At 43.8% G+C, this 11660-nt stretch overlaps 1 protein-coding gene across 1 annotated transcript; it reads right to left on the reverse strand.

The window, feature by feature from the left end:
- Nucleotides 1-6144: 6144 nt before the first annotated feature.
- On the reverse strand, nt 6145-11058 carry LOC138752526 (uncharacterized). Its single transcript, XM_069915329.1, has 2 exons — nt 10027-11058; nt 6145-8129 (listed from the first exon to the last, which is right to left on the reverse strand). The coding sequence occupies exon 2, from the start codon at nt 7967-7969 to the stop codon at nt 6908-6910; it is 1062 nt and encodes a 353-aa protein (XP_069771430.1). The 5' UTR covers nt 7970-8129; nt 10027-11058; the 3' UTR covers nt 6145-6907.
- Between the last annotated feature and the right edge of the window lie 602 nt (nt 11059-11660).

Here is an 11660-nt window from a genome sequence, read left to right on the forward strand (position 1 = left end):
GACAAGAGGTTCCTCCTCTCTCTTATCCCTGGATTCTTTCTCATTCAAAACCAGCTGTTCAATGGATCCCTTGAGCCAGCAGGCTGCATATTCCCTGCTCTCAACATTGTCTGGCTGGTTTTGATAGAGCCATAAGTTCAAAGCTTCACACATCCATTCATCCTCGGATCCGAATTTTGGCCAGTACACGGAGCTCCCTTTAACCGGGTATCCCACCCATTCATTACAACAATACCTGACCGTCGTCAGTTTGTCTTTACCGCGGGTCTTTCCTGTGCCCCACTCAGATAACATCATCCCAAGCGGGCTGTACGTAGCTATCTGGTGGTCACGTCCTGTGTCAGGACTCTCATCTCTACTGCCCGCTATTCCCATACTTAGGAACAAGTAAAATACTCTTACCGAGTTCTGGCAGTACTGCTCTAGCGCGCGTCCTTCCGCCGTTTGTTCTCAATGCCTCTTCTCGGATATCACTCGCTTCTTCCACTGACCAGCCACCCGTCGCCCGTGAGTCCAGCTGAATCAGCCGGGGTGCACCTACTCTCGTCGTCGGGGTACTCTGTCAGTGGAGGGAGTGTGATCCCGGACGAGCCCCCATTTGTTAGGAATTAAAGTACCTTTAAAGAAATTGCTCGAGACAAAAATTGAGAACAAAGAACATTTATTACTACAACAATGCAAAGTTGGGTGCTTCCCCTTACCCTGGGAATACACACACATACTGGGGCTCACCCAACTTTTATACAGTCAATTTCAGTATCAGAATGCCCTCCCCCTTACATTCTTCTGCCCCCTGGATGGGTTTGGCATAGGTAATTCTTCCTGCCTACGTGCAGTTTCAGTACACTTGGAGGACCAGGGGGTATCCTGTGGGTGCCCCATCATGTCATTGTCCTTATTCACACCTTCCTGATTCTCTGGGCTACAGTCTCTTAATATGCAGAGTTGACTCATTCTATCTAGGGTTGGCTAATTTCATATGTATAAATCTGTGTATGGTTAGCTAATTAGAAATGTATGACTTGGTACTTCTGTCCAGGGCTAGGAGACCCTTATCTGATCCAGACTACCTCAACTTCCTACATTCTATTGTACCTTACCATTCCTTATCTTAGTCCTATGGTCTTGTCACAAAGGATAGAAGATTCTTATGTTAATCGTGCTGACTCTGCTTTCCTGCATCCTAAGCCCCAAACTTATCCTGTTTGAACTGGTTTCAGCCATTTTACTGATGAACTTTAGTTTCTTCCATGTTCATAATTTTAGGTCAATTTTCCCATCTCTCACAACTAGATTCTAATAAAATGAATAACAATCTGACTTTCCTTTGTGTTAGTGTAAAAATTGTAAAATGAAACACAAACCATATTTCCATGGGTTTTGAATATGTTAGACCTTATTAAAATGCAGTTGGAGCTGCTTGTCTGTATGGGGCACAACCCTCCAATTTGTTAGAGTGAGTACATAACAGACATTGCAGCACAAGAGCCCCTGCAAGAGAACTTGAAACATATTCAACCTTTAGTTCTGCCTTAAGAACACAATTAGCCATAATGATTGGGCGAGTGATATTAACTGTATTGTAACTGAATTTATTTTAAAATAGCCGAGTGGGAATAAGACATGTCTTTGTTACTGCCGACGGCAATGAATTTGACGATTATTTAACATCGCTATTGTAATTGTAAAATTAAATGCCTTGTGCCACAGCTCACAACCATATTCCATATAATAACCAAATAACAATAACAGTACGGAAACAGGCCATATTGGCCCTTCTAGTCCGCACCGATTTACATGATACTCCAACTAGTTCCACCTATCTACTCCCTGCCCATAACCCTCCAACCCCCTCACATCATGTACTCATCAGTGCCACTGTAATATAGTTGAACTAACCGCTACACTACCCAAAGTGAGACAAGAGCCCATGCATTTTCTGACTAAAGGTCACAAGTGCAGCCAACAGACTACTTCAAGGCACTTTCAGCCTTGCTCCTCTGTGCAGCCATGTAATCTTTGAGAAGAGGCAAACATAACCAAGGGCATTAAGTGGGTAAAAATCTGGCAATTTTCTCTCCACAGAGAGCATTGGGGAGCCTGGAACCGATTGTTGATTTTGTAAAATGAAGTTGAACAGGCTTGTACACATTTTCAGACTGCTTGTGCAGTGAGTGCCATACACCATGGTCTTCTGATTCATTGGTGAGGAGGTGATCAGTAAGATGTAGCAGTGGAAGCGCTTGCTCAAAGGCTGGAGGAAAATTAGACTTAGACCTAGATTTGTCAGAATGATAAGAGTTTATCTAAAGCTGGCTTTAGATAGAAGAACATCACAGGTGCTCCTCAGTTTACGATAGGGTTGCGTTCCAGCAGACCCAGCATAAGTTGAAAAAAAATCTTAATTGGAGACGTACCTTGTCTAACATTGACAGCACTGTATCAGTCCTCATACTGATCCCGCTGCCCCACTCTCTAACGACAGCGCTGTATCAGTCCCCATACGGATCCCACTACCTTGCTCTCTCCCAACAGTCCCTGTAAGCTTTCCGAAAATGTGATTAACCAACGAGGCTACAAAAAATTCACCTTAGAGGAATTATCAAAGTTTATTGGAAAAATCAACGATGCTTGTGATGACCTTTAACACATTATATGAAAGTAAATGACAGTCATGCTATTGTGTCATCGTAAAATCATAAGTAGGGGAGCACCTGTATTACCTTTCATATTGCACACACAATCATTTAAGTACCGGCTAGTTTCTATAATATTGCACTTAAAGTTTAGCTGCATGAATCCTGGAGCTTGTGGAGTCATTAGTGAATCAAGAAATATTGGTGCCATGCCAATTTCTCTGTACCACGCCAATTTCCCAGTCCTGAAGCCGGGACGTAGTGAATAGTATCAGGTACAAGATCTGTGAGTAATTAATGCTATTATTATTCCTATGCGCCCAATTGTTCTGAACGATGCCATCAATTTAAATCATATTCCACCTATTGCAGTACTCACACACCACCATAGACCAGTTCGCAGGTTTATTTCTCCATTAAGCTGAATCCAGTCGCGCAGGGTTTACCTCCGTGATTATTTACAATGTAACTTCCGCACTACCGGATTTAAATATAAACCTGATGAATGGGGGAAAGTTATCATGAATTAAATAACAGCGGCTATACAGAGAAATTGTGCTGAGGCATTAATTTCACTCCGGAGGAAAATGCACCAGAGAAATGAATGATTAAACTTATAGGAATCCCTATAGGAATCCCCAGAGGTATCTTTATTCTCCAGAGGTGGGTGATCTTTAAACTCACGGACCTTGACTGCTGAATGTGTAGAAGAAATGTACTAAATGTATTGATAGGGCTCCATACCTCTAACTGCAAGACAAGAGCCTGAAGCCTCAATTTGAAGTGCCACAGTGCACTTAAAGGGACATACACACTCCCCCTTCAACTGGCTGATCCAGCCACTTTACACATCAGATCCTTTCTTTATCTTACATACACTTAAAATAAGACGTGTAGAACTCACCTTATTTGCGCAAACATTTCTCCCTGCAAATGTTATAACATCACTCAACTCTCAGGTACTCCCTGTGCAAAATCACATTTGAATACAATTTATTTCATAAATTGGAATTAACTGGTAGTTAAATTCACTAATTCTACAGTATTGAAAAACGATCATTTATGACATTTAGTTTTTAGCATGAATTTTAATCAATATTGGTCAGTGACTGAAGTGGGAAGTCGTGATTTATGAAATTATCTCTGGTCTCTACTCTCCCACTCCCGACGCTTCTCCCAACATTCAGGAGCTGGCACACAGTCCCTGCCTTTTTCATGTTACTCATCTACTATTCCTTTAACTGCTTGCATCAAAATGTTAGCCTTTGCTTTCTGCTTATCCTCAGATGTCTGGACAAATGCTTTTTGTGTGATCTGTAGAAGCTGGGTTATTCCCTGCTCATGCCAATTTTCTGTCTTTTGTAATTTTCTCCTAATGTCTGGGGCTGAGTTGGTAACAAAACCTGTTAGTACCAATTGTTCTCCTGCTGGGGATTCTATGTCGAGACCCCCATATTGTATATATATTTGGTCCCAAAAATTGGTCTAACTGTTCGGCACATCCCTGGGGATCTTCTATCAGGGAGGTCAGTTCTTTCTTAAAGTTATGCACTTCAGTCATATTTACAAAACCGAGACCCCCCTCCCACGGGAACCTCCCGCAGGGGTCTCATCCAGCTAACTTCTAGCTTATTATTTCTGACCCTGCCCTTTCTTCCAGTAGGTTACGTACCTCCGTACTGGTCAAGGGCACATTTACCTGCCCTTTCTTCCAGTAGGTTCTCACTCTGTTCTAAATTACAACAATCTCTCTCTCCTGTCAACGGAGATGGTAATCGAGCGCTTTGTGAGCGAGTTACCATACCACTCCTATTCTCTTCTCTAGCTGTGGGGGAGGAGGGGAAGGTGCAGAAGGGTAGGTCATAGGAGGGGAAGGAAAGATAGGAGCCGGCATAGGAGGAACATAAGGTGGAGGGAGGGAATGTAGCACATCCCACCCCTGTGATTCAGGGACAAAAGGTTCCTCCTCTCTCTTATCCCTGAGTTCTTTCTCACTCAAAACCAGTTGTTCAATGGGTCCCTTGAGCCAGCAGGCTGCATATTCCCTGCTCTCAACATTGTCTCTCCCTGGTTTTGATTGAGCCAGATGTTCAAAGCTTGACACATCCATTCATCCTCGGATCCGAACTTTGGCCAGTACACGGAGCTCCCTTTAACCGGGCGTTTAACCCATTCAATACAACAATACCTGACCATTGTCAGTTTGTCTTTCCCACGGGTCCTTCCCGTGCCCCACTCAGATAACATCAACCCAAGCGGGCTGTACATAGCTATCTGGTGTTCACATCCTGTACCAGGACTCTCTTCCTTGCTACTCATTATTCCCATACTGATAGGCAAGTAAAATTCCTCTTACCAAGTTCCAGTAGCAATGCTCTAGCGCGCTTCCTCCCGTCGTTTGTTCTCAATGCCTCTTCTCGGATATCACAATTTAATATGTATAAATCTGTGTGTAGCTAATTAGATATGTAGGACTTGGTACTTCTATCTAGGGCTAGGAGACCTTTATCTGATCCAGACTACCTCAACTTCCTACATTCTATTGTACCTTACCATTCCTTTTCTTAGTCTTATGGTGGCTCTTGTCACAAAGAAGATTCTTATGTTAATCGTGCTGACTCTGCTTTCCTGCATCCTAATCCCCAAGCTCATCCTGTTTGTACTTGGTTACAGCCATTAACTGATGAATTTTAGTTTCTTCCATGTTCATAATTTTAGATCAATTTTCCCATCTCTCACAGGCACATTTACAAAACCGAGACCCCCTCCCATGGGAACATCCCGTAAAGGTCGCATCCAGTTCATTTCTGGCTTATCCTCTCCTTTATAATGTCTAGATTCCTGCTCTCCGGGAAATGAATCAAAAGGTTCTGCCCTTCCCTCCCGGAGGGTCTCACACTGTTTTGAATCAAAGTCTCCTCCCTCTCTTGTCAATTGAGGTGGTAATCTAGTACTTTGTGAACAGGTCATCATACCACCCCTACTTTCTTCTCCTTTCTTTAGCTGTGGGGGAGGAGGGGAAGGTGAAGAAGGGTAGAGCATAGGAGAGAGGGGAAAGATAGGAGCCGGCATAGGAGTAGCATAAGGTGGAGGAAGGGAATGTAACACATCCCATCCTTGTGTTTCAGGGACAAAAGGTTCCTCATCCTTCTTGTTCTTACATTCCTTTTCATTCAAAACCAGTTGATAAACTGATCCACTGAGCCAGCAGGCTGCATATTCCCTGCTCTCAATATTATCTCTTTGGTTTTGATAGAGCCAGATGTTCAATGCCTGACACATCCAGTCATCCTCGGATCCGAGCTTTGGCCAATATACCGAACTCCCTTTTATCGGACTTTTAACCCATTCCAGACAGCAATACCTTACCATAGTCAGTTTGTCTTTCCCACGGGTTCTCCCCGCACCCCAATCAGATAGTGTTAGAAATAGAAGTACCTTAACAGAAATTGCTCGAGACAAAAATTGAGAACAAAGAACATTTATTATAACAACAATGCAAAGTTGGGTGCTTCCCCTTACCCTGGGAATACACACATACACTGGGGCTCACCCAACTTTTATACAGTGAATTTCATTATAGGAATACCCTCCCCCTTACATTCTTCTGCCTCCTGGATGGGTTTGGCATTAAGCAATCCTTCCTGCCTACGTGCAGTTTCTGTGAACTTGGAGGACCAGGGGTATCCTGTCGGTGTCTCGTTGTCCTTATTCACAACCTTGCCCTTGTCCCCATTCACACCTTTCCGACTCTCAGAGCAGTCTCTTCATATGCAGAGTTCGCTAATCCTGTCTAGGGTTTACTAATTTAATATGCATAACTTGATAAATCTATGAAAGGCTTACTAATTATATATGAAGAACTTGGTACTTCTGTCTAGGGCTAGGAGACCCTTATCTCATCCAGACTACCTCAACTTCCTACCTTCTATTATTCCTTACCTCTCCTTATCTTATTCATACGGTGGGCTCACTGATCCTGTCGAAAAGACTAGAAGGTTCTTATCTTACATAGGCTGACTCTGCTTCCTGCATTCTAATTTGCATGCTTAGCCTGTTCATACTGGTTTAATCCATCACTCCACATGTCTGCACTAGTTTCCCCATCTTTCATATTTTTATGTCAAGTTTCCTCATCTCTCACAATCCCCACTTCTCTTTTAGATCAGTGATACTGATCTCTCAAAAAGATCAGTGTTACTGATCTCTCACAATCCTCACTTCTCTTTTTAGATCAGTGTCACTGATCTGTCAAATGAAATGTGCTATTGCTAAAGTTGGTCTTTCTCCCAGCGGGTCAATAAACGAATTGCAGTGTCATAAGCATCCATTTGGGAAACACACACCCCTTGGGCTATAGAAATAGGGGTCCGCAAAATCATGAAATGAATGCCAGCCTTTAGGTAGGGGAGCACCACACTGACCAGAATAGTGAGTCCTGCTGCTATAAGGGCTGTGAGTATCAGGCTCCAGTTCTCAGTAAAAAGTCTAGTCCATCCCACATCAGTCCAAGGTTGCCAAGTCTGAACATGGGCATGGGAATATTTTTGTCGAAGTCCTGAACCAGTGTCTTTAACCGCCTGACCGTTGTAAGCATTGTCAGTACTGAATCTCGCACAGACGCTGCCTCCAGCAGCCAATGAGCAATAGAGAGCCAGGCGGTTTTGTTGAATCGTTGCTAGTAGCTGCCGTCTTTCTTCAGCCCCTACATTCAGGGCCATCGCCGTCCGTTCAGCGATGATTTCCAAAGCCGCCTGGAGTCTGAACAAACGATTTAAATGCCCAGCAGCTTTAGTATTCTCAAGCTGTTTACTTCGTTGACCATTGGAACTCCCCTTACAGTGGTGGTATTTAACATTTGGAATGGCTGCGTAACCCAAAGGATGTTTTAGAATACCACAGGTTGGGGAGGGGTGTTTCTTGTCACTTAATCTGTGAGTTGTAGCCTGCCTGCGAACATTAGCATATGTATCAACTCTCTCTCTGCCACATGTACAATCCTGACAATTATCCTGTCTGCTTTTGTGCCCACATCTGCTTTGTGCTAAATGCTTAAAACTGATCTTGTTAATATCTGTAGAGTCCACAATACCATTAAAATCATCATATTGAGAGGTGTTCTGTTCCCCTGGTCCACATTTGAAATCTATATTAACCTCTACCTTACTATGATCGTACCCTATATCTATGCCCCGTCTACATTCTAAAGTAAAATACTGGCCATCTGTGCTGCCCCTATTCCAGGAGGACTTAATACATTTTGAATACTTCAGTGATGTCCCAGAATTTGGGAGGCTACAATTAAACAGTACAATAAATAATAAAAACAACATTACAAGACTTTTTCCCGGCGTAGTGTAACTTTCAAGTCAGGATGAAGGACTGCACGCCAGGTGGAGGGTGGATTTTGAAGATCTGTAGTCTGTGGTTCAGCAGCTCGTTTGATTCGTTGGATGTGGCTCCAACCCTTTTCTTTCGTTCGTACAGTGGTGTCTGTAATCAAAAGTACACAGTAGGGGCCATCCCAGACAGGTTTTAGTTGTGTATCTTGCCAAGCTTTAACAAATACCCAATCACCAGGTTTAATAGAATGAATTGGATACTCCAGGGGGGGGAGTTTGAGCTAGTAAACCCTTCTGTTTTAATTCAAAGAGCGAAGCAGACAGTTCCTGTAAATATTTAGAGATATATTGATCATTAGCCTCAGGGATGGGAGTATCAGTGTGGAATCCCATGTAAGGAAGACCAAACATCATCTCATATGGTGAGACAGCAAAGTCTTTACGAGGAGCTGTGCGAATCCTGATTAAAGCTAAAGGTAAGCATTTAATCCAGGAGAGGCCAGTTTCCTCATGAAGTCGAGTGAGCTGATATTTCAAAGTCTGATTCATTCTCTCAACCCGGCCCGAACTCTGGGGTGCCATGGGGTATGGAGCTGCCAGTCAATGCCCAATCTTTTACAAACCCCCTGGAGTACCCGAGAAGTAAAGTGTGTACCACGATCCGAGTCAATGGTCTGGATCATCCCATATCGTGGAATCACAGAATCCAGCAGTACTCTGATAACGGTGCTAGCACGATCATTCGGGGTCGGGAAAGCCTCAACCCATCGTGTGAAATTATCTACCATCACCAACAGGTACTTGTAAACACCTATCTTGGGTAACTCTGTAAAATCCACTTGTATCTGTTGGAAAGGGCGTACAGCGATATCGCGACTGCCAGGCATTACCTGGTGCATGACTTTCATTAATTTTCTGACAAATTGGGCACCCCTGAGTACTCTGCTTGGCTATAGTGTATACGCCCGAACAATGAAAGGAGCGTACAAAAGTGTCGACAAGTGCCTGGGCTCCACAGTGTGTCTGTTGGTGGAGCTGATCAAACATTTGCCGTGCCAATGCTTTGTTCAGCACTTGGCGTCCTTCGGCTGTCCACCACAACCCATCACTAGTTTGATGCATCCCCGATCCCTCATATAAACCTCCTCTTCTCGTGAAAAGATGGGAGTCTTTTTAAGCTCCTGTGGGATGGGGAGTAACAGCCAGCTGCATGTCCACTTTCGCAGTGAGCGCTGCCTGTTTAGCAGCTGCATCTGCCTGTCTGTTGCCCTGTGCTTCAGGGCTGTCACCAGTTTGATGGCCCCGTACATGGACCACAGCTATTTCCTCAGGTAACGTCAGAGCCTCCAAGGATTGGACAATTAGGTTCTCATGCATCAATTTCTGTCCTTTTCCCGTTATCATTCCCCGTTCCTTCCAGATTTTCCCAAAGGTGTGCACTACCCCAAAAGCGTATTTTGAATCTGTGTAGATTGTGCTCAGACCTTGGAGAGCTCGACAGAGGGCATATAATTCGCAAGACTGGGCTGACCAGTGACCGGGAAGGCGACCGGCTTCAATAACTATCCCCTCTTTCCCATCCATTATACTATATCCTCTATGGCGAGTGCCATCAATACAGCGGGAAGAGCCATCAATTAACCACCGTTCTCCCTCCTGTAAAGGCTCATCACTCAAATCTTCTCTAATCTTAGTCTGCAGGTCTTTCACTTCCAAACATGTATGCTCTAACTCATTGATTGTGTTGGGAGAGGTTGGAGAGACTAAAAAGGCTGCTGGATTATGTTCTCTACTTGTAGTCAGAGTTAGATCATCCCTATCCATCAAGATCGCTTCGTATTTCAAAATTCTAGAATCTGTAAGCCACCTACCAGCACGCTGTAACAGAATATTGCGAACGGTGTGAGGAGTGTGTACTATCATTGGGGGACCAAATGTAATTTTTCGCACTTCTTCAACTAAAATAGCAGTGCGGTTCCCCCGCTCCTCCTTGCTCGGAGCCGGAAGGAGGAGCCGCCGACTATCGCGACTGGGTGCGGCGCAGTTACCTGGAGCTGGTGTCCTCCAACCATCACTCGGTGCAGGCGCTGTCTTGGAGGAAGCTCTACCTCAGCCGGGCCAAGCTGAAGGCTTCAAGCCGGACCTCGGTGCTGCTCTCCGGCTTCGCCATGGTTGCCATGGTCAAAGTCCAATTGGAGATGGACTACAACTATTCCAAGTTCCTGCTGATTGCCTTCAGTGCTTGCACGACAGTGTTGGTCGCTGTCCACCTCTTTACTCTGTATTTAATTTTTTAAATTAAATATTAAAACTAAATTTTAAAAAAATTAAAAAAAAAAACTAAAATAGCAGTGGCTGAGATAGCTTGAACACATTCTGGCCAACCACGACAAACAGGATCCAAAACTTTTGAGAGAAAAGCAACTGGCTACCTGCAGCCTGCCCTTTCTTGTGTTAAAACACCGGTTGCTACACCCCCTTTCGCGTTAGTATAAAGGTCAAAAGACTTATTAAGGTTGGGTAAAGCCAACACTGGGGCACTAATAAGGCGCTGTTTCACCAAGTTAAAATTATTAATCTCTTCTTCCGTCCAAACAAGCGCTTCGCCCCCTAGAATCGCGAGTTTATCGTAAAGGAATCGAACTAGATTAGAATAATTTTCTATCCAAATTCTACAGTATCCCACTAGACCAAGGAATTTCCTGAGTTCTTGGGCATTCTTAGGAGGTGGGATCTGTAGAATACCTTGTATCCTTTCTGGACTGATCTTTCTGGTTCCCTGACTTACCAAATGACCCAGGTATTTAACCTCTGATTGTACGAATTGTAATTTGGATTCATTCACCCTGAGACCCTTCTTTTCGAGAAAATTCAAAAGTGCAATGGTATATAGTTTAGCTGATTCATGCGTTCTTCCCGTAATTAATAAATCGTCTACATATTGAATTAAGTGACAACTCTCTTTCCGAGGAGCCTCCTCTAATATTTGTTCTAGGACCTGGCCAAATATGTTTGGTGATTCTGTAAAGCCCTGAGGGAGTACGGTCCACCTATATTGATTTTTACGTCCCATAAAAGGATTCTCCCATTCAAAAGCTCTCTGTTGCTAACGGGCAGGTCCAGAAAGCATCCTTGAGATCAATCACACTAAACCATTTACTATGGGGATCAATTTTACCCATTATTGTGTATGGATTAGGTACGACAGGGTGACGGGTGAGAATAATTTTGTTTAGTTCCCTCAAGTCCTGTACTAATCTATAGGTACCATCTGGTTTTTGGACAGGTAAGATTTGGGTATTAAAAGGTGACATACAAGGTTCTAGAATGCCATCTTTCACCAATTGGTCAATTACTGGCTGCAGCCCCTTTCGGCCAGCCATTGGAATGGGATACTGCTTTTGCCTAATAATGTGCTCAGGATCTTTTAAGGTAACTCGTAGTGGAGGTATATCTAACACTCCTCTATTGCCTCTTCCTGGCCATACTCCAGGATTTATGAGTTCCCGATCCTCCTCACTTAATACATATAGTTGAACCCCAATACCTGATTCTTGTGGTCTGGTGCCGACAGCCAATTGATCTTGTAAATCCCGTCCCAGCAAACAAACTCCAGCTTGGGGAACTAGTAAGAGATCCTCTGTTATAACCTTTTCTCCCATCTGTATCCTAACATCGCTTA

Source organism: Narcine bancroftii, chromosome 2 (assembly GCF_036971445.1).
Source record: "Narcine bancroftii isolate sNarBan1 chromosome 2, sNarBan1.hap1, whole genome shotgun sequence".
Lineage (NCBI taxonomy): Eukaryota > Metazoa > Chordata > Chondrichthyes > Torpediniformes > Narcinidae > Narcine > Narcine bancroftii.

What these genes read in the sequence shown, in the direction of transcription:
- LOC138752526 (XM_069915329.1), bottom strand. Translation starts at nt 7,969, where the DNA reads ATGTTGTTTTTATTATTTATTGTACTGTTTAATTGTAGCCTCCCAAAT.